Source organism: Harpegnathos saltator, unplaced genomic scaffold, assembly GCF_003227715.2.
Source record: "Harpegnathos saltator strain DR-91 unplaced genomic scaffold, Hsal_v8.6 scaffold240, whole genome shotgun sequence".
NCBI lineage: Eukaryota > Metazoa > Arthropoda > Insecta > Hymenoptera > Formicidae > Harpegnathos > Harpegnathos saltator.
In genome coordinates this window covers 626,943-649,344 of record NW_020230029.1, presented here as the reverse complement: position 1 = coordinate 649,344, position 22,402 = coordinate 626,943, and the positions used below count along the sequence as shown (strand labels likewise).

The 22,402-nt window shown below is 45.9% G+C and overlaps 1 protein-coding gene across 2 annotated transcripts in view; it reads right to left on the bottom strand.

Moving 5' to 3' along the window:
- Positions 1-2,243: 2,243 nt before the first annotated feature.
- The window catches only part of Myo81F (unconventional myosin 81F), a 35,788-nt gene continuing 15,629 nt past the window's right edge, over positions 2,244-22,402 (bottom strand). Inside the window, exons 4-16 of one of the 2 annotated variants that reach the window (XM_019842788.2) lie at positions 14,381-14,633; positions 12,850-13,184; positions 12,201-12,683; positions 11,134-12,040; positions 10,785-11,037; positions 10,581-10,616; positions 9,012-10,071; positions 8,118-8,707; positions 7,562-7,751; positions 5,977-7,420; positions 5,575-5,849; positions 4,873-5,325; positions 2,244-4,711 (exon numbers count right to left, since the gene is read on the bottom strand). In XM_019842788.2, the coding sequence (XP_019698347.1) occupies positions 4,463-4,711; positions 4,873-5,325; positions 5,575-5,849; positions 5,977-7,420; positions 7,562-7,751; positions 8,118-8,707; positions 9,012-10,071; positions 10,581-10,616; positions 10,785-11,037; positions 11,134-12,040; positions 12,201-12,683; positions 12,850-13,184; positions 14,381-14,633 (6,528 nt within the window). In that variant the 3' untranslated portion in view covers positions 2,244-4,462. The remainder of the gene's footprint in view (positions 4,712-4,872; positions 5,326-5,574; positions 5,850-5,976; positions 7,421-7,561; positions 7,752-8,117; positions 8,708-9,011; positions 10,072-10,580; positions 10,617-10,784; positions 11,038-11,133; positions 12,041-12,200; positions 12,684-12,849; positions 13,185-14,380; positions 14,634-22,402) is intronic. The other variant, XM_011146073.2, reaches the window with a different exon arrangement.

The following is a 22,402-nucleotide window of genomic DNA, read 5'->3' as shown; positions in this document are numbered from 1 at the left end:
TTCTTCTTCCTTTCTCGTGTGAACATATACACGCCCAAACACAACGAAGAGAAGTTTTGAAAGATGCCCGAAGTTTATATGGTGGACGTCTCTTGACATTCGACCGAAAGGTTCAGTTCCGAAGGGACAGCCGAAACAACATTGAAACCCGAAGAACGTGTACGATACGTGTAGAGGAATTAAAGACGTTATTCAAAATTGAGTTTTTCATATCCCTTTTCAGGCACCTTTCTTCCTGTACTTTACCCAGACGCCTGAAGAATTAAGTCGCAAAAGATCTCTTATTTCCTCAGGCTTCCTTCTGAGATCTTTTAGTATCTTTGCGTCCTGTGGGCGCACACACACGTACACACGCGTCGTCGATAATGAGTAAAAGTATTCAAATGGTCCTATTTATCCTCTTCAAGATAATCATGCACTGAAGATACAAGTATTGTTACAAAGTGCTTCGTTTCAACTTACTGCAGATATAAACAATACTTTCCGATCAGATACTTCCGCTATTTCTTCCATTTCATGTACGATTGCTCCGCGTAAGATAGGACTTATCGAATATGTTAATTATTGTACTCATTATACACGACGCCGCATTCGCATTGTCACACATACCGTACGATAACACGAAACGTAGTAGTCTCACTCAGTTAAACGGCTCTCGAAGACTAAAGACTCTCCCAAAGCGAATCACAGTCTATCTCTCTGCATATGTCGAGGTCCCGCCAGAAACTTTCAAGTGAAAGAAATAAAAATTAACGGAAAATCATTCCCTTCCCTTTTCCCAGTATCCTCGTCTCGAATGAAACCGCGCCTCCTTATCTCGGCGATCTTTGACATCCTTGTTCTTGCGGAATTCAACGATTATTCAATAATAGTTATCGTCAAAACCGATTTGTATCTTTGTTTGTGCGTTTCAACATCGACGCGAATCGATCTTGTTAATCGCGACTCGGCGGAAAAATCGAGAACACGCGTTTTGCTTCAATTTCAACAAGTTGTCCCTCATGAAAACGTCCAGTTTCACGTGAAATTCGGCTCCGCTAAGATGGTCCTCGTTTACGCGAAAGAGAATCTTTATATTATTTTCAATAAATATATATATATATATATATATATATTATATATACAAATCGGCATAATAGCTTGTGAACGTGTCATGCAACTAGGTCTTCATAATTTTCTAGTCGTACGCATTATTAATTTATTAATTATTAATCGTTTAACGAAACGCGAGAGCGATGTGTCAAAGCAGTAATATGCCACCGTCGTAACTTTACATTGATATCTAAAAAAAAATGCATACGTTTAAAAAATACCAGTTATTAACCTAATTATATTAATCTAATTGTATATTGCCTGTTAATTCAACTCGGCGTAACGTAGATCCCGTACGAGCAGAATATTGAGAAAAATGAAACAAAAAAAAATTTTTTTCCATTACTCATGATTATATATGCATGTAAAATAACATATAATCACATAGATAGTAAGAATTGGCTTAGCTTCGAGGCTAAATCCGGAGTTAAAGGATTAACGTTATTATGCCGGTTTGTGATACGAATCGGAACTAATGAATGTAAATCGATAACAAATCGGCAGCATCGTTCCCTCCTGTTCGATTGATTCTCACCATTGAGATCTATGTCGCACACAAAAGTGTAAGGGCAATGCGTGAGTGGGAGTTTCGTCGTGGCGAAGATCTCAGGCAGGAGATCGAAAGGATCTCGTGCTGCGATCTCGCATAGTGTCACAGCGCGATAATCGTATCCCGTGGAGAAACACCGGGGATACTTGTGCGAAGCTTATCCACATTAGCTCTCAACGCGAGATGTTTCATTATATTTACACAAACACACATAACACGCACGAGCGTATATTTTCCGAATGGATACATTTTCGCTCTTCTCTCCCATGAATTTGAAAACTGAAGTATCATTGGACGCAATTTCGCGTGCTTTCGCGCATGTTCCTAACAAAAATACGCGCTCGCGTCCGCAATGCAGGTATGCCACACACGTGTATTACGCTTTCCCCCTTACTTCCCTCACTTTACTCTCCTTTTTTCATTTTTTCTCACCTGTATATATATATATATATATATATAGATATATATAAATATATATATATATATGTATATTTCTTCCTTTTTCTCTAATTTAGCGATAGTGATTATTAACTTTACACGAAGAAAGCGACGATATCGGGAGGATTGTCTGGAGAACGAAGAACGGTTCAGTCGATTCGTCTTATGTCTTACATGCAGCGAGTAAAACAAGTATTCGCACACGATCGCCATCTCCCATGGGATATTTTTTTACATTTACACGTATGTTGCCAATAAAGCCGCAACAAAGCGCATCGCTCGACGTGTGTGCCGCAAATAAAAGTAATTATTTACCAGTAAGCGTCAGCGTGTTCTCTTCATCGCAATACTTTTCCTCCTTCGTCGTGCGAAATTTCATCCCAAGAGAACGATACGCGCGCGAATACTTTCGTCTCACTCTTCGTATATATGAGTAACCCATGATTCGCACCAAATGCATGCGTGCACATACGCACGCACGCTCTTCTGTATCCTTAAACTAGTTTTACGTGATTATCGTTAGCGAAGCAAACAGCTCCCCGCATGCGGATTTCGATTTTCTCGCACAGTATTCAAATGCAAGCCGCTTCCACTTGGTATCTAGCGGCTCGAGAGTCGACTTAACGACGGACATGCAGTACAACTTTTTGCGAAAGGTATATATACCCCGTTAAATATGTGTCGAGCTTGTGGAATCGTTGACAAGGAATCGATCTCAAGGAAGGGGAAACAATATCCCGCTCTCTTTCAACGATTGTCTCGCGCGATTTCGGATCTCGCGGGATCTTGCGTGGTGGCCAAAGCTTTACAAGAGATTTACAATCCATTTTTTTTCTTTTTCCAGAACGTAAGCGCCTCAGCAAAACTTGTCTTCTCGCTATACGTGAGTTACTCTCGCTCCCTTTTTTCCCGATACGCGAGATAATATCTTGCATTATCTTGCGGTTCTCGTTGCTGTTCTTACCGCAGACAATTTGTAAAGATTCTTTCATGCATGTACGCACGCATATAATCGTGAATTTATAATATCAATAAAATGTCACAAAATCTTGGCCACCGCATCGTCCCGCTGTCCTCAAAGGTATGGTGTATATAACATGTATGTATATAACAATTGGCAGACAACGTTCGCGATCGAACGTTTACGTTCACGTTCGAGAGATGATGAAGTTTTTGGTCTCGCATCGTAATCGGGCAATCGCGCGGTTCTTTCTTTCTCTTGTGTCGCTCGTCGATCTAGATATCTGATATGCCGGTGGGATAACGCGACTTCGAACGCGGAGTCGGGATGATCGATCGTTATTATTCAATCGTTAAATATGTATCGCCGTGTACATAGTTCTCGCGTTTGCTTTTGTCGTGCTGCAAAAACGGTTATCAAAAACGGTGGCGGTCGCTCATAAAAAAGGCAACAATGATAACGGTCACAATAGAAATAGAAAAAGTCCTCGGCAACTTCTTGTGTCTCTTCTTGCCCTCTGTCGCGGTTTAATAATAACACTTCTAATGGCAGTTATTTATCACTCACAACTCGCTGCGCTAATTCGGCTATTCGCGAAGATTAATCTAGTCTTTGACTCAACTCGACCTCAAGGGTCTAAGCTAACTCGAATAAATAGTGGAAGAAAGAAGTATTCCTAAGAGCTAGTGCCATCCTTAAACGACGATTGCCTCGTCAATCACTCGATAGGCCTGACCGAGGAAAGCATCAACGATTTAAGACTTCCCGTATTCTTCATGTTTCTATCTAACGGCGCGTTTAAGCTGCGCTACACGCGGCTCCTCCTGACATCATTTTCATCCGAAGATATCTGCGAGATATCTTCCCCAAAGGTTCAAGGTACGCGTCTTTCGTTCAATACTGATAGGCAGCCGCGTGTAGCGTGTGAGAAACGTGTAAACACGAGCCAGATGTTTTTTTCTTTCTTTCCTTTCGCCACCAGTCTGATACTGAAACCTCATTCTACCACGCGCTAAAATCTCAGAGAGTACGTATCGCTAAAGAAAGTACACGTAAAGGGGAGCATTTGAGAATCGCACGGATAAAGACGGAGTTCGGTAGTTGGAGATTAATGTTAGTGTGTACAGTAATATATATATATATATATGTATATGTTCATATATAGTCGCGCGTATTTCTTTTCTTTTCTCTCTGTTTGATAAAATAGACAGTACCGCATGCGTGACGCTGTGCGTATTTGGGATTTATGGCACTTGGCAATGGAACGTGCGCGCCCGACGAGAACTCGAACCTTAGGTACCAGGTTGAAGGGAAATCACCATCGTCATCGTCGTCGTCGTCGTCGTCGTCGTCGTCGTCGTCGTCGTCGTCGTCGTCATCGTCGTCGTCTCTTTATAAACGCGAGTCGCCTAATTGGCATTCTAACTAGCTTGCGACTGAATTACCGGAGCACCTCTGTGCAACATCGCCGAAGCTGGTCGGGACTTGCGTCCACCGGTGGATGTTGATAGGACAGTTGCAGCGGGCGGTTGTGGATGCTGTTGCTGCTGTTGCTGTTGCTGCTGCTGTTGAGCCAGCTGTTGAGCTATCGTCGAGTCCCTCCGTGGTATTTCCGGCGGTGACTGCAGCACCTCCATATACTCGCGAATCAGATTCGCTATTTGATGTGCCTGGTGAAGCGACCAGATGATATGATTAACACACACGAATGTTCTCGATGAGACTCGCGACCGCAATAAGATGAAGAGATAATAAAAGAATGAAAACAAGATATCACGATTGTCAATGGCCAACGGGGTCAATGTCATCTCGCCGACAATGTTAAGTATACCTGCGACGTCGTGAGGATGACTTTGCTCTGCTTTTTGTCGGTGCCGGTGATGATCATCAGGCAATTAACGGCGGGAGTATAACTTAAGATGCTGCTATACTCGTAGGTACATAGTGCGTTTCTTGAGCGATGTTCGAGGAGATGAAGACCTTGCTGATCGACGGCCAACCATAGCACACGAGGCCAATTCGAGGTGAACGACTGCATGACGTCGAAGATCGTCGCGCGATGCAACGGCCACGACTGGATCAGATTCAAGAAGGCTTTCTTCGCTTCGGGCGGCGTCATACCGCGCAGGGATTGGTGGTGCTGGAGCACACCCTCCACGCACAGGCTCGGCACCAGCCTCGACGGCAGGCAGTGACTCGATATCGTACGATAATCTTGCTCTGTTATAACTTGCTCGAGGCAATCGCCCATTTCCAACTGTGCTTGCAGAGCTGTCAGCATCATCTGTAAGCGATTGCATCAGCAAGAAATTACGTGATATATAACATAACGCAGAGCCCCGTGTCAGACTGGATATTGGAGATCGCGAATTAGAGATTAGAACCTGACGAATCAACTTCGATCTTTGCCGCTTTGTCTATTGATTGACCAAGTTCCGATCTTCAATCTTCGATATCTAGTCTGTGCAGATTTAACATAATGATGCGGCAATGAGGAGAAAGGGTGCGAACGTGTCGCTTTGAAAGAACTCACGGCTTCTTTTTCAGTGATGGGAAACCGATCGGCTCGCAAATCATGCAGTACTTGATGATACAGCAGCTCTTTCTCCACAGGATCATCTAGGTTCATGTATTGGTCCAAAAACAAGTGTTTCTTAAATAAGAAGAAATGATGAGCATGCTTTCGTTGCGTTTGCTGATTCTGCTGCGACGTTCTGAAGCGTTCCCACTTGGACATAACGTCGGCTATCTTTTCCTCGGGTATTAGCGAACGTTCGGTTGGTCCGAGCACTTCGTAGATCGCGTAACCTAACATTAAAAACAAATAATAAATCTAATAATAATAGAGCAAACATTTAGAATAAAATTATAATCAAAGTTACAAATTATAATCAAGTTTTTATATATATGCAAAAGTGAATGGCGATCAATATACCCATGGCAGTTTCCTCCAGTCCTATCTTGGTCTTTATGATTTCCATAACGTCCCTGGCCGTCGCGGACGGGTGAAACTCGACGGCATGATATTGACCATCCATGAAGTGGAACCTCGCGTAAATCGGCCGACGATTGATGGTGCACATGATCTCCTCGCGGCTCGGCGGCCATTGCCGCCGCCTCGTGCCCTGCGTCTTGTACAGACATTTCTCCGCGAACCTCGCGTATTTGCCCTCCTCGGTCACGTAGTCGCTGGCGCAGCGCTTCAGGTGAGCTATCAAGTATTTGCGTATAGCCTTCTGCGGCGGCAGAATTACGGAACATGCGAGCGATAACAATGCCCAGTGTCTGAGATTGACGCGGCTATTGGGATCTGGGTGATCAGTCGTTTGCTTGATCAACTGAAGATACAGCTCACCCAGAAGATTCTCCTTGCGTATACAACGCTCCATCACTGTCTGTATGAGATTCACATGCTCGTCCTCGACTCTGCGCACTGTGTCACCGTTTTGGCCGAGTCCCGCGTATGTCAGGATTAACTGGAAGATATTCAGTGCCATCTGCTCGTCAGGATCGGGCAGCTTCGCCAAGCTTTGCGGTATCTGTTGCCGGCTGAATGCCCAGTAAGCGTAAGGGAAACCCTTGTAGGTCTCCCCGTGGTCGGCGCTTCCATGTTCTTGCCTGAGCTTCTCTATCCTGTGCTTGGACAATCGTCTGAGCGTGTTACGCAGGAAACCACCGCCGGAATCCTGAGGTTTCCTCAGAAGCTCAGTGTCCACCAACGTTCGCCGACAGTTAACCAGATTATGGTAGAGCCTAATACGATCTTCGTTGGTGATACCTTTGAGCTTCTTCGTCGGCACTTCATTCTCTGTGATCCAACCCGCCAGCGCCGGGCAGTAACTCACGATCAGACTGCCTATCTCATTCTTCTGCGGAGTTTCAAAGACGAAGCACTTGTGCGAGCTGTCAGGATTGTGTCGCAGCAGTGAGAGCGTGATGAAAGAGTCGCTCGGGTCTAGCATGATGCTCTCAACGTCCTGATAGCGGTATTCGGACAAAACGAATTTGTCGTCTGGTTTAATCAACATGAGACCGTCACAATTGATACCCAAGATCAATTGGTTGCCGTAGGACCAGTATCCACGATAAGTGACATTAAACATGGTCGTGCCGTAAAGAGGATACTGCATCACACAGGATAAATACAAGACCTTGGCCGCTAACTCCTTACGCCCAGCACCGTATTGTCGATGTGCTTGGGCGATGATCGGCACCCAGACGTCGTCTCCGCGAGCTCGGCTGATCCTGTAAGGCAGGAAACTGTCCACCTCGCTGTAATAATCGAGTCTGTCGTTGTCCTTGGGATCACCCAGAGACACCTGCGCCTGCAAGCCAGCTAATTGTAATGCTACTTTCTCGGACACCGGAAAGTCGTCGCACTGAAATAAAAAAGAAACAATGATGAGAATAAAAAAGCTCGAATTTTCAAAGAAAGATCTACATATAATAAGATTTATATATTATTTTATATTATCTTAATTATATCATTTAATTTATCCTAATCTTGTGTCTTTGTATACCTTTACGACGTTGTAAACCGCTTGCGCGTACAGCATATTAACTTCCACAGGATCCTGCGAGATCTCCCGCGGATTGCGGAACAATCTTCGCTTGAAGACGAAGCGATTGTCACCGCTGCCCAGAGTAGTGTTATTACCGCGTCGTAACGTCGAGAATGTCGACTGCGCCGTGTTTAATTTGCACTGCTTCCTGTAATGAAAAAAAAAAGAGTATACTATGCGACAAGTTTCCTTGCGTCATAGAACGAAGAAACTGACGTATTCTCCTTAATCCTCTAATTGCTGTGGTATTAAATGACCAGTATGACTTCTTTGCTGAGTTATTTTTACAATTATAAAATATTTTATAATAATAAGAGATGGCACTATATGCCCGCTCAATTCAAATGCTTTTTACAAACAAAATTAAGTGGGTATTACACATTGAAAGGCCAAATCGAGTAAACTCGATCGTAACAAGGCCGCCATTTTTTTTCCACACTCGAGTTATTTCGACCGTAAGCAGTTAAAGGGTTAAGTCGCATACGAAATAGTACGATGCGACTGACAAACTTACATCTCCCAAGCGGCAATCACGTCGTACAAGTAATCGTGAGCCCGCACGTGCTCCTCTCCGTCCGGTCTGCTTTGATAGATGGCCCAACCTTCCAACGATCGGAGGCCCAACTTCTCGCCGAGCTTCGCGACTGCATCGGCGGCCGTGTCAGTCGGATGTACGTCGATCGCTTTCGTTCTGCCGTCCAAGAAGAAGAACCGGCAGACTATAGTGCCGAGTCGCCTCATGGCGGCAATCTCCACTGTCGACGGCGGATGTTGCCTGCAGGAAACCTTTGTGTTCTTGCAATTGTCTACGCACCATTGCACATACTGCCGCAATTTGCCTTCGAGCGCGATGTTTTTCTTCAGGAAGGAGACGAAGTATTTGTAAAGCAATTTGCTAGGCTGGAACGCCACGATCGCCAAGCACAGCAGCAGCCACACACGTTCCGCCCATTCCGCGTTGGGATTGTTGGTTGCTTGGCGTATGCACTGCACAAAGATTTCATCGCGCAGTTCCTCGCGCTCGATTCCATACGCAATGATGCCCTGGATTGTCTGGATTTCCTGATCCAGCTTCATCTCGCCGCGTATGTACTTGCATAAATCCTGGAAAGCGATATAACACGTGGAAAGGACGGTAAATACCAAAGCCTTTGTGTATAAAAAAAATATATATATAGATAGAAATTCGTGCGAACTTGGAGAACTAACTTCTATAATTATAAAAATCAAAAGAAAAATAAACAAAAGCTCCAACACAAAAGTGTCGCTTGACCTTTATCTATTTCTCTTTATACTTTTTGTCGACGAGTTCTTATTAAAGATTCTCGCGGAGCCACGCGCGTAATTATATTCTCTACAATCAACATTTATACTGCCAATTTCTCGCAAAATGCATTTCACCACTCACCCTGAACACAGAACACGCCACATTCACGTTGTCGGGATCATACATGTGAATGTGAGAATTCGGGATGCTGCTCCCTTTGTAATACGTGACCATCTCATATTTGGGAATGTACTCCACGCTCTTGCCGCGTGACTTTCTTGTCAGCGTGGCCATTATCGTGCCTTCTGGCGAGCGTTCGTGGCTGTTGAAGTAGTTTTGTGCAAATTCCATGATGTCGTGATAGTTCGTCGCCTCATTGTCCTGCTCCTTTTTATCCTCCAACTCCTGCAGCTTGCGCTCCACTCGACATTTGCGCCGTTGTTCGCGCTGCTCAACCGGCTGCTGTTGCTGCGCTTGCGACTGCTGTGACTGCGGCTGATCGTGACCGTTCTGTTGCGCCTGTGGCACTGTCTGATGATGGTGATGATGCTGCGTATGATGATGACCGTTGGAGCTTCGAGACTCCGGCCTGGACGGAGGACTGCCGGCGAGTTGCTCTTTGCTCAACTTGCCACCTGGCACAGGTGGCGGCGAGCTGCAAGACTCTCCGTTCATCAATTGCCCGGTGCTGCCGTTGCGAGTGATCGGACTGCCGGGTTCGTTCTCGTCGCGTGGCAACACCGATTCATAAATTGGCTCGCCGTTGTCACTCGACGAATCACCGCCATTCATCAACGGCGGTGCCGGGGGTGGCGGTGGTGGCGGGGGTTCGGTTGGTTCTGGTAAGCTAGGTTGACCGAGTTTACTGCTGCTCAAGCTGTTCGTGCACGGTAGTCGCTGCTGCTGCTGCAGCTGCGGAGATGGCTCCTGCCCGTTGGGAGACGTAACCTTCGATTCGGCCTTGGAGTTCGATTCCATCTCTTGTTGAATCACAGTCTCCAATTCCACGTCGAGGTCTTCCACCAACTCGTCCATTCGCTCGCCGATTTCATCGATGATCTGATTACTCTTGGTCGATTGTACGTCTGACAAGAAAGAGAACAGATTGTCGAGGTCCACCGACTGCAGATCCGTGGCGGCCATTTTCGAGTTCATCTGCTCAGCCATCTGTGACAACGCGGCGATCTCCTCCTGCGCTTTCCTGTAATTTTCCAGAGAACATTACTGCCGAGACTCCCATTCAAGTGAAACATGCTTCTTTGCGAGTGCAGGTGCAATTATTAAGTTTAAAGTGAGCTGCTTCGCTCGTAACGCTTTTGCGATTTAGTTGTAGTTGTGAGTATAATGTAACGTTTGACGCCGTGGTCAGCGTTTTAATGTATACATGTATACGAGGTAACGCGCCCAGACTTAGTGCAAGTCATGTTACATGTGCCTTTCTTTAAACAATTTAGAGTCTTCAAGATTTCCTTTCTAAAAAAAAAAAAAAAAAAAATGTCAACAGAATTGAACGGAGAGCGGAGTGATAAAGGCTATAGTTCGGTAGGTCTCGGGCAACCCCTACGTATACACACATACCGTGGCCCATGGCCGTGTATCAGACTAGGAAGCGATAACGCTCTCGCAAACGTACTACACACGCGATGATACTTAACATGCAACGAATGCATGCCTCGTGCAGCCCGTCACACGAGCTTCCGTCGAACTTACCCGGGTTCCATCCCGACAATACCATTGTACTGCGCGCTACAAGAGACACAAACGGAAAGCATATTAACGCACAATCGACTGCACGTATAATTAATCGTTCCGTCCGGTAATCTTACGCGAGCGCCGTCGAGCGAGGTCGGCTAAATGGAAACGCTTGAAGAAAAACGAACCATGGCTGGCTGGCCACAGGCCTGCCTCCCTTACCTCTGACTCTCCTCCAGAGCCTTCTTGTCTTCCATCAGTCTTCGTTCTTCCTCCAACCGCTCCCTCTTTCTCATTTCCTCGTCGACTCGCCTCATTTCACGCAGGGCTGCGGCTACCTCCCTCGCGAACACACCCCTCAGGTGACTCTGGATTACGATGGCGGCTCTGCGCTTCCTGATGAACATTATTCGCAACTTCCAGCCTCGATAAGCGTGTTGCACCTTCAGCGCCGCCTCTCTTATACGCTTGTATTCTGCCGGGACACGATAATACAGTGAGAGAGAAGCGCAATATTGAAAAAGATATAAATAAAATAAATCTATGGGAATAAGAGACATGGAGCGCGTACCTCGCCGTTTTATATATCCCCTCCAGATCTTCTGTATCACGATGGCGTTGCTCGTCACCATTTGATTCCTGGAATCTTCGAGAGGTTCGTGCACGTAGCTTCTCAGGAACACTTTGGTCCGGCCGATCTGCCACTCGGTCTCCGTTATGCCCTGACTGTCAATCAAGCGTTTGGCTGCTTCCTTCTCATCACAGGAGAGCGAAAGTCGAGCCTTGTCTAGGCAACGGTATCGCGCGACGAAATCATGGAACGACATGTGTATCGGGAAGCCTTCCTTGCGTATGCGAATGATATCCAACATGCCGAGATACTTAAGCTGGTCTAAAACGAGCTTCTCGTCGTAGTGGTTTGCCATCTTCTCCATGTTCGGCTTGATGCAACGTGCGTACCACGGCGTGGTCGCCTGCAGTACGTCCACCAAAGCCTGCAGCTGATGTCGAAAGGAGTCACACAAAGTCGGCTTGCCCTTGGAAGTGCCACGAGACATCGTGGTTGCGGTAGCACCGCCGGTCGCGCGCGCAACGGTACATCCCAGTAGATCCTGGTAGACGGTGATCTCCTGCACGAATTCGTTGGTGCTTCTGGACATGAAGTCAAAGAAGACGTCCTGCTGCACATCCCTGTTCTTGTCAACGAAACCCTCGACAGTGTACGTCACGCAGCCGGCGTAATGCTTAACCCCAAACTCCTTTTCCCACTTCCGCCGATCGTCTCCCTTTACGTAGCACGGGTGGTTCTCGAATTCCGCGTGTAGGTTCGTCAGGTAGGCCAGATCGGACCCTTTTGGCATATGGCACTGTTCGGTCAGTAACTTAAGAACGCATCGCGGGGGCTTCTCGATTAGCTCCAGGCACATGGTGTTGTCCGTGAACGTGATGTGAGAATACTGGATCTCCTCTTGGCGATACTGAAAAAAAATCGCGTCGATTAAAAATCCACTCTAAGTTTGAACTGCATATTTCACTCTCGCGCGATTCCGAGTAGCTGTATTTCCATGATCACTTCGAGCGAGTTTTCACTTGCCTGAATGAAATTTTATCGAAGGAGATTTCGAGAATATAACTTACGAGTTCCTGCTCCAGCGCGAAGACATAGTGATTGAAGAACTTGTGCAGCTTCTCGTTCGTGTAATTGATGCAGAGCTGCTCGAAGCTGTTCAATGTAAAGTTCTCGAAGCCAAATATATCGAGTACACCGAGAAACCGGGAGCTGTCTTGGCCCGGGTTCGTGCAATTGTTGATGTGATTGATGAGCCAAGCAAAGGTGCGCGAGTACAGCGCCTTCGCCATCGCGTGCCTATTCTCCCTGGCTTCCTGCACTTTTAGCGGAATCTCCGTGATATTGCCACGCACGTTTATCTGTCGTATCAACACCACTTTGGTGAGGTCCTCCACCTGCATGCCCAACAACGGCGCCACTGTGTCGACTATGTTGCTATCCTCTCTCAACAATTCGCATCTTTCTCCGTCCACGTCCTCGAAACTCAAATTCCCCAGCCACAGGATAGCTGACAAAACCCGGAAGATACCCTCGCACATCTCCGGTGCAACCTGCACACACACACACACACACATACACACAATACATATCCATATACACACGCAGTAAAAAAATTAAAAAAATTATATAATCGATAATATCGCGATAGGAATGAGTATAGAATGCTGCGAATTTCTCTTCTCCAGCACCACCAGCCAGCACGAAATCGATCTTTACCTGGAGCACATTGAAGGCGAGCCTGAGGGCGTCAAGTTTCTTAGAGTCGGAAATTCCATCGATCTTCACGCAGCCGGACTGATTGAGATATTTGTAGTGGCCGGCCGGCTGCAGCTTATATTGCTCGGCGAATTCCTTGTCCCTCGTGCCGGTCTCGACCAGCTGATAAAACACGTGGTAATTGCGTTCGCCGGGGCTCTGGAAGGTAATGCGGCTCTGCTCTAGCAGGTAGTCCTGAATGATGCATCCTTTGATCATCCACTTGCTGTCGAAGCACACTTGCATGAACTTGCCGAATCGCGAGCTGTTGTCGTTCCTCACGGTCTTTGCGTTGCCTGTTTATCGCAGATCGGGTTAAAACCGTTAATCGTAGCTGTTGTCACCACCATCCATCAAGCACGATTCGAATCGCGGGAGGAATTTAGAAAATTTCGCGTTATGCCCGAAAAAAGTCGTCCCCTTCAGAAGGCAACCGGTCTCGTAAAACAAAAAAAAAAAGAAAATGCCGCGCTGAATGAAGTCTCACCAAAACCGTTTTCAGCCGTTTCACGCGTTTCTCCCTGATGTCTTCGTGACACGCGCGTGCCCAAGAGGAAAATATCAGTTTGCTGGAAACGTGAGACACCAGGAGGTTGTACACTCTCGGGTTTCACTCGGTTCCTTCGAGTTCGGATATATGTAACGGACGAGCAGAGAGACTAGATTCGCTAAGATTGAGCGTCACGTCAAAAATAACACCGCCACCGAAAGGCCGCTTGTGGTTATTTTATGTAGATGAATGAACGATGTCGGGGTGTGACGTGTTTTATTCATAAAACCTCGTTCCCTCGTGACCCACTTCATCGTCCCCTCGCCGTTGTATTTAACACCTGAGTTGCCGCGTCTGCGTTAAGCGTTGAGTCCGACGACGATGAAACCACGGATGTGCAGCTCACGTTGATCAAAGTTTATTTTTCGTTGCCGTCACCTCCGACGATCGCAGTTCTGTCCTCTATTTTAATACAACGTTGTCATTTGTCACGTCTAATACCTTAACCGCGACAGGACGAGACTGAATCTTATCGGAAATCATTTGTCGCATCCGGAACGCATTTATTATTGTTAATCTATCTTTAATGTTCTCGCAATCTTATGCGCCACTCGTTACGGGACTCGTTTCGGGCCCTCTTTTGGCTGATCTTTCACATTTGACTTAATCAACTAGAAAACACAGCTAATTTTATACTAATTAAAAGATTGAATCTACCTTGCGTATTTCCTCCCATGCAACACGCCTAAGTCGTTACGATATCTAATTAGTGCAAATTCGTGATGCGTGATTCTCATTGTGGAGTTGTCGACGCGCGATGCAAGCCGATAACCGCGTTCTTCAAACCGGAAGTCTCGACGATAACGACTAATCTCGCTGGACGAGTCGAGATTTCGATACACCGGAAGAGCAGCGCAGTTTGTTCGAAACCGCAAGCAAACGCTCGTTGATGATTGACCTATCAGCGACCCTTATCAGCGGGTAATTAACAAACTCGATTACCGAACGCCTCAAGAATGGTGTTGGCTTCAAGGATCTGTTGCTCCACCCACGTGTCGACGTTACTGGTCACCGAGCACAGGTATTGCAAGATGAACTTGGTAGTTTCGGTCTTGCCGGCTCCGCTCTCGCCCGATATCACGCAGGACTGATTGCTCTCCGTGTCCTGCAAGGACCTGTACGCCGCCTCCGCCAACGCGAACACGTGAGGTTCCAGGGCGCCCATCTTCTGCCCGTGGTATCGATTCACGTACTCCTGGAAGAAAACGAAAGAATGGGGATTCCTCTCTCTCTCTCTTTTTCTCTCTTTCTAACTTTCCGTGCAACGGGTTCCGGCCGTTAACGAGGTGGTGGTGCCGCTTGCCGCCGTGATAATGGACTCGTTCTTAAAAGCTCCCGTCAGGTCCGAATCACACAACGGCATTCTTGCTGCGCGCGAAAAACGAGGAACAAATACGGTCTATTCTTTGGAGGAGAGAGAGAGAGAGAGAGAGAGAGGGAGAGAGAAGAGAAAAAAGACACATAGAGAGTATACTTTGTAGACGCGGCCGGCGAAACGCCGGATGGTACTCCGAAAGACTAGTGGCACCTCTTTGCCGAAGAATCTCTCGGTGAATCGTCTTCTTTCTAAAGAGGATTGCGAGACCTGCTCGCGACCCCGCATCGCGCTGCCGAATGCTGCTCGTGAATGAACAAGCGAGCGACTGCGTAATCTATACGTTATTATACAACCAACGATCAGATAATTAAATGCATAATCCGGTAACTCGCAATTAATAGGAAACACGCGTGCGCAATTGATATTGCGCGTTGCCTCATCGACGCGATAAAATCGTCTCCGATACGACGACAAAGGCGAGGAACACGTGTAAGGTGAAAAGACCCATACGTCTTCTTCATGTGCTGCTTTCGGCAAATAAAAGGCGGATGTGATACGTATATATGTATACGCCCGTACACTGAGAAAAAATTCTATTGAAATTAAACAAATCTTTGTCTCGAATACGCCTGTGAATATATTTATTTAAATTAAGCAATTATTTTGTAAAATTCAAGAAAAAAGTTTACATTCAGAGAGAGAGAGAGAGAGAGAGAGAGAGAGAGAGAGAGATACTCTGTATTTCATTTTAGAAATTAGTCGCTTAATTTGAATAAATGTATTCACAGTCGTATTCGAGACAAAGATTTGTTTAATTTTAATACAATTTTTTGTCAGTGTATAATTCGAAGACCTGCGTGCGCGATAACGGGACGATAATACGATAAGAGCCCTCAAAATGACGAGTGCGTGTGTGTATCCCGCATGGCCCGCTAACCCGATTAATCGCGATGATACTCGACAAGCATGCATCCAACGACTGACTTTCATCGGCCGCCCCCTCGTTCGTTCGTTCGTCTTCTCCCTCGGGATGACGTGTGCACATGTGTGCGTACGTGTGCACAGAAACGGCCTTCCCGTGTGTTCTCGTACATGCACGCACGGCGAAATTGAATTTCTATGCGGCACCCTAGAAAAGGTATAACTCGAGGTGTTTCGCTTCCTCATCTTTCGAGTGGGTTTTCGCTCGAAATCTTCACAGAGAGACGTTCGAGATTTCGCGGGCTGGATAACGAACTTCGTTCTTCGATCGTAAATTCCAATTATTTATTTACATCGCATATAATTGCAAATTCTGCAACCAGATATCGAGCTGCAAACGGACATCACTGGATCTTTGTTCTTCAAATTCGCGGACACAAAACTTTGAATCGCCGAGGGAACAAGAAATCGCGGTCGCGCAGTAAACTTTCAACTTCACTCTCGCGAAAATACAGAGTGGAAATTTGGGGGTCGCGTGTCGCGGGGTGTCCTCGCGAGTGAGCGACCGCGCAGGAAGATCATTAACCCTTTCACTGTTAGTATACTTCCCACATTTTCTTGATTCAATTTTGCATTGTAAATCACATAATTTTGAAGAACTAATCGGGGATTTGAGTTCTCCAGATAAATGAATAGTTGTTCAACATACTCCAATAGGTTTTTATACCCAATTATTCATTTGTGATTATTTATAACAAATTAAAGTTGAAAAAAATGCTTTTTTTAGGGAAAGATCGATTCCTCGGAGTATTAAAGGAAAAGGTCTGAACTTTTCACCAAATATTTTTCTGATGTTGTACAAAAACGTATAATTTTTTCAGTATTTTTCTGCAGGTTAGGTTTCTTTTTGTAAACAAATATCTCTACAAAAACGGCCGAAATTTGATTTTTTACTCTTTTTAGCTCTATTTTCCTAGTTTTTTCATTCTGTATCTCTATCTTATCCATACTATCAATATTATTTTACTCAAAAGATTCGTAATCAGCGATTTGAAAAACCCATATATCATCAATAATAATCGGAATTTTTATCAATTTCGTACATTATGGTCGTCATATTGAATCCGCCATTTTGAATTTTGCAAAGCTGACTTGAGATTCGTAATGAGCGATCCGAAAAACCCATATACCATCAATAATAATTGGAATTTTCATTAATTTGTACATCATCATCGCCATACTGAGTCCGCCATTTTGAATTTTGCAAATCTCACTTTAGATTCATAATCAGCAATCCAAAAAACGTAGGATTACCAAATATTTTAATAATTTTCTCAAGGGAACTTAATTCAGCAGTGAAAGGATTAACGCATCCGAGTGGTGCGTGCCGCACGCTGGGCTGTGTCGCGGCTGTTAGTCCCTCGATGCCGAAGTAGCGCAACCCAGTTTTGCGCCAGACCTCCCTCGAGGCGGCGAGGCGCACTCGGATATGCCAGTCAGCTCGTTATAAAACGGGCAAAATATCTCATCTGGATTTATATGGTGCGAGAAGCAAAAAGAAGCAACATCTCCGCGCCTGCGATAAAATGGGCTTTCCGATGGCACACAGGAGAGAGATTAACGAGCGCGATGCCGACATCATTTTCAAATTGTATTTTCAGAATATCACACGTGCTGAATCGTGCGACTTGAAAAGAAGCTCGCAGGGAGACCTTCGATGTGGGTTATTCTCGATAGAAATTATCTCGCGATATATTTATCGAGATGGGCTGAGCGAGATATGCCGTTGCAGGGTTGAGAACCCTTAGGAAAACAAGCGAGACATAAAAATACATGCGTTAGGATGCGTGCCAGGTGGCGGCGCTCCGGAAGTTTCAGCTATTTTCTTCTTTCCTTTTTTGCTTCCTCTTCTTCTTCTTCCGACGAAGAAATAGACTGTGAACCTGCGTATAGATATTCACCTTGCGACACAGCGTTGCAGTCTCTCGCACTGTTTTCTTTTTTTCTTCATACTACGCTCGATCTTTCAAGCGTTGCAAGTTTTACGACTATGCACCAAAGTTGAAAGAATCTCGTCTGGTGAACATTTAGCACATGTATAAATTTTGTATCTTTTTTCACATAAGGTGCTTTACTCAAATTCAGTTTTATGATATTTGCAACATTTGAGCATGCTGAACATTAATTTGCAAATTAAATCGTCGTACGTTAATCTTAGCATGTTTAAAAACAGCGAATCGCGAAGAATCTGACAAAAATCGCAAAGCATAGAGGTAAAAAATGTAAAACAAAAGCACACACGATCTCGGTGATTTCAGGACTTGTGACTTAAATAATAATTTAAGAGAAGTGATACCGTTAGAAAACAAGGGAGAGAGAGAGAGAGAGAGAGAGAGAGAGATAAGAGAAAAAAATTATCAAACAAACTGACAAGACTGACAACGCATAAAAGATAAGTTTGCACATGACGTTAAAGAGTCAAGTAGCTTCACTCTTTTTAACCAAGTCAAGCCTCCTCTCTCTGCCCGTCTCTCTCTTCCTCTCCCCTTGTCTCTTTTATCTCACTCCCGCTGTTGTTGACTCCGATACTCCGGTGGAAGCGCAAAGGGACGTCGATTCCTCGTTCCATTTCGTTTGTGGGTCACGTTCATCGATCAGTATCGCTTGCGAGGGAATTTAGCACGTGTCAACGCTCCGATAGCAAAATCCTAAGATTTTTCGTCCTATTTCTTTCAGACGGTGTGAACCCTCCCACCAAAAAACAGACAGACTAAACACTAAGTCAAGACGAATACGAAATGTTCCAATGACAACCGGCCGATTAACTTCGACGACGACCGTTTGTCCCGCAGGAAGGATCGGGAGTCCTTATTTGAGATCCGACCGTACAAAGGAACGCGTTCACGATAGGACACCGCTCCCGCGGTGGTACCTGCGGATGAAATGGGTTGACCCACTTTCGGTACGTCGGTCTCTTCGATTATTGCAAGTGTTGACTGTCGATTAAGCTACAGCTGCTATGATGACCGAATGTCCAATAGACAGACCGCAAATCGAATTATATGGTTGATCACTTCAGCGATTTGAAAAATCCGCCGATCAATTTCTCTCTCTCTCTCTTTCTCTTCCTTTTTCGCTTTTTATCGATAATAAACATCAAGAATAATATTACTGTTACTCTATATATGCAGCGAGTAATTTATTAACTATTGTTTTTTCATCAGCATTCCGTATGGGGGTTGAAATATCAGGAGTGATCTTCGACCTCCAATTGGAGGAAGGTTTCAACGAAAAGTAAAAGTAGATTCGCGCAAAATTTCTTTTTAATTTTTTCGTCATTTTATATATCAGCTGAGACGCGACAATTACGATTATACGCGACGTTTTTGTCGATCAAGTTACAGTCGCGTAATTATCGTAAGCCTAAGCGCACATTCACACCTTAGCGGAAAAGCAGAAATCAAAACAGCAGAAGCCAAAAGAATGACAGAGAAAAAAAACTCTCGCAAGAGAGAGAGAGAGAGAGAGAGAGAGAGAGAAACAGACTATCAGCACCATTTGTGATTGGCTGCTACTTTTTTGCTTTCTGCCTTTCTGCTTTTCTGCCCAGGTATGAATGCGCCCTAAGTGTAACAGCTGACGAAAACTCCACACGGATTTTGTGTGCTCTCGCCATTTAGGGATCCTGTACATCCATTAGTGTCGTCAAATGTTTGCGCGACTTTGATTGCGGATATATCGTCCGCATCAACCACCTTCACGTGACACAACAATCAGAGTACATTGCTTACTTATCGATCAACAGCGACGTTAAAATAGATTCCGACAAAATAAACGATAATGTTTACGTGTTGGACGCGTAAAAGTGCACCATAGAGATCGAATTACTCCTAATCCGAAATCAATGTAATTAATTAACAGATAAAAAGTACACGCTTGCTCTCGCGATATTATCGAATGCAAATCGAGTGCATTACAAAATTTGAAATCTTTCAGGACTCAGAAGCGCACTTTATTACTGTTCTCGTGACAGTAAAAAAGAATGCAATATAGATATGTGAGCAATCTTCCAAAAGTTTATTATTATCTTATACGCTAAGATCGAAATGTCATCAATAACTTCTAAAATTATGCCGAGCTGAAGCAGATAGAATTTTTATCACAAGACAGATGAGGTGAGTTGAAAAAAGGACGAAGGAATCTCGGGGCACAGGATATGTAATAATAGATGAGAGAATCTCCGCTTGTGTCTCTTGTCGATACCCGTTACAGGCAAGAATAACCATATACGAGGCTAATTACAGATGAAGAAAAACAGAAGCAAGAGCAAGATAGGTAATTAACGTGATGAATTGTGCGGAACGACAGGAGAGAGGGCAAGTTTTTTCGGCCGATTTTCAGCCGATTTCGCGCGATTCGTCAAGCTGAGGGAACGTCGCGACCTCTTCGCCGTTAATCACGTCGATTGTATCGATCGAGCGCGATTCGGTGACTCAACCGGGATCACGATCGTAGCTTGCGGAGGATACATCCTGGGAGGAACATGCGGTACCGTGGCTGCGCCAAGAGGCGACCGGGCGGCCGACCGAATCCGATTCCGCGCGCGCTTCGTGCGCGATCAATAACACAGGGCGTGCCACCCTTTTCCTTCTCCTGGCCTAGGCAGGGATCCTCGCGGTACCCTGGCTGACCTTCGCGATCACGCGCGAAACCCGTGCTGCTGTGACACGCGAAACTCTCCCCTCGCTGCGTGTATACACACATACATGCGTGTGAAAAACTAACACGAGCGCGTGTGATAACGCGAGCGTTTTTCCTCCTCATGTCATCAGTCACTATTCACGGATCGTCGCGGCTTAGGCGGAATTCCCAGCGGTAGATTCCGCGATAACTCGCGGCGCAACTCGAGACTTCGAGGATAGGTCGAGAGGATAATCGCCGGAGAGGCGACGTGTCGAGGAAGTGGCGAGGAAGACAGCGTTATTTCTACGTCTCGCCGAGATCGAACTTGGAAAATACGATCTACTCGTGTCGAGGGCGCGGCCACTTTAAAAGGGAATTCCGGTCTTGAAAATTCGCCCGAGAACCCCCTTTTCTCTTAAGTTTCTGTGTGATATTATCGGCAGCCTCCAAGGATCGAGTATCAATTTATCTGGCGAGTTTCTTTCCTCGAGAACTCTTCTCGCGCGACAGGACGTGTTTTTCCTCCCCGTTCCGGCGCGCCTGCTACTCGATACCAGAAATAATTCGGCCCTGCAGCGGCCGATTACAGCGGCGCACCGGAATTCTCCTCGCGGTTGAACTATTGACGACGACGACGACGACGATGACGACGACGAGAGTGCGGCACGCGAACGAACGAACGAACGAGCGCACCCGAAAATAGACGCGTCGGGCGGCAGCGAGAGGAGAAAGCTCCTCGATTATCGAGAGACAGTGTGCATCCAGCATCCTGCACTTTCCGCAGTCAGATAAACTCGAGTAAACGCATAGAGTTTATCGAGCCGATAAACTCTCCATGATGTGAAATATCCCTCCCGTTTTCGGTTGTATCTCGGCCGCCCCTCGCCGACGACGTCGTTCGCGTCTAACAAAAAGTCAGACACGATTCCGGGCAAGAAGCACGGACGAATCGATTCCGCGCTGATGAACGCGCGTCATTTTGAGGGTGCTTAATTGTCAGCGTTTATCAGCGTTATTACGTGGTGGTTGAGCGGATGCGCCGCGAGTCGAGCGTGGTATTTAACGCGCCTCCGAGTTTCGCGCGTGTCGCGCGATGCGACCTAGAAAGAAAAAAAAAAAAGTTCCAACGTCGAGGAGAGTCCCGTCGTTGTTTCGCGATATCGCGTTAGCGTGATTTAAGCACGTCGCGCGTCGCTTCCGTTTCCTGTTTGCGGGCTGACTGTCGGCAACCAATACGATAAAAGTCGCCGCGCGTCCTGCGCGAACCGCGCGCGAATATCGCGCGGATCCGCGGAAGGACTCGTCCGCAGACGGCGATAATCGTGCGTGAGATTGTACGCAAATTGCACGGGTGCACGCTACCGCAGGAGAATCGCGCTGTCGTTATGGCGTGGTGGGTAGAGGTACCTGCGTGCAAGGAAGCGTTTGTGTTTCAGATCGCATGAATATAACGCACAGATTGCACATGCGAACGTGTGCACTTCCTCGCTGGCGTCCGGCCTCGATATCACACACACATACACACACGTACGGCAGCGGCGGCGATGATATCGTGCTTTTCGGCATGCGTGTGCGAGATGCACCGACCGCGAAATAAAGCGCGTGACGTTGCGCGTAACTTTCGCGATCTTGTGCGGGATCGCGAGAATTTTTTCAAGGAGAGACGAGCACCCTTCGTGAAATCACGTCGCGGTGTTACACGTTGAATACTGTGACGTCACTGCTGACCTGCGCTATGATATCGCGACTCGTTGACACGGAATCTGTCGTGTGCACCATATTGGACTTTCCGTGCTGGCTACTTGATATGTCGGCTCTAACTTACTCATAAAATATTTGTATAATCATTACGAGGCATATGTTATTTGACAAAATTGCTTTCACAATACACAAGTCACGCACTCAAAAAAAAGTAATTTCAAAGCAAGCGGAATCATCTAAATTTTAGAGGATTTTATTCTTATATATGGCCTCTCTCGAATGGATTCCTCTAAAATTAAGAAGAAAATATTATAAACACATTATTCTTAAAATTAGAGAAA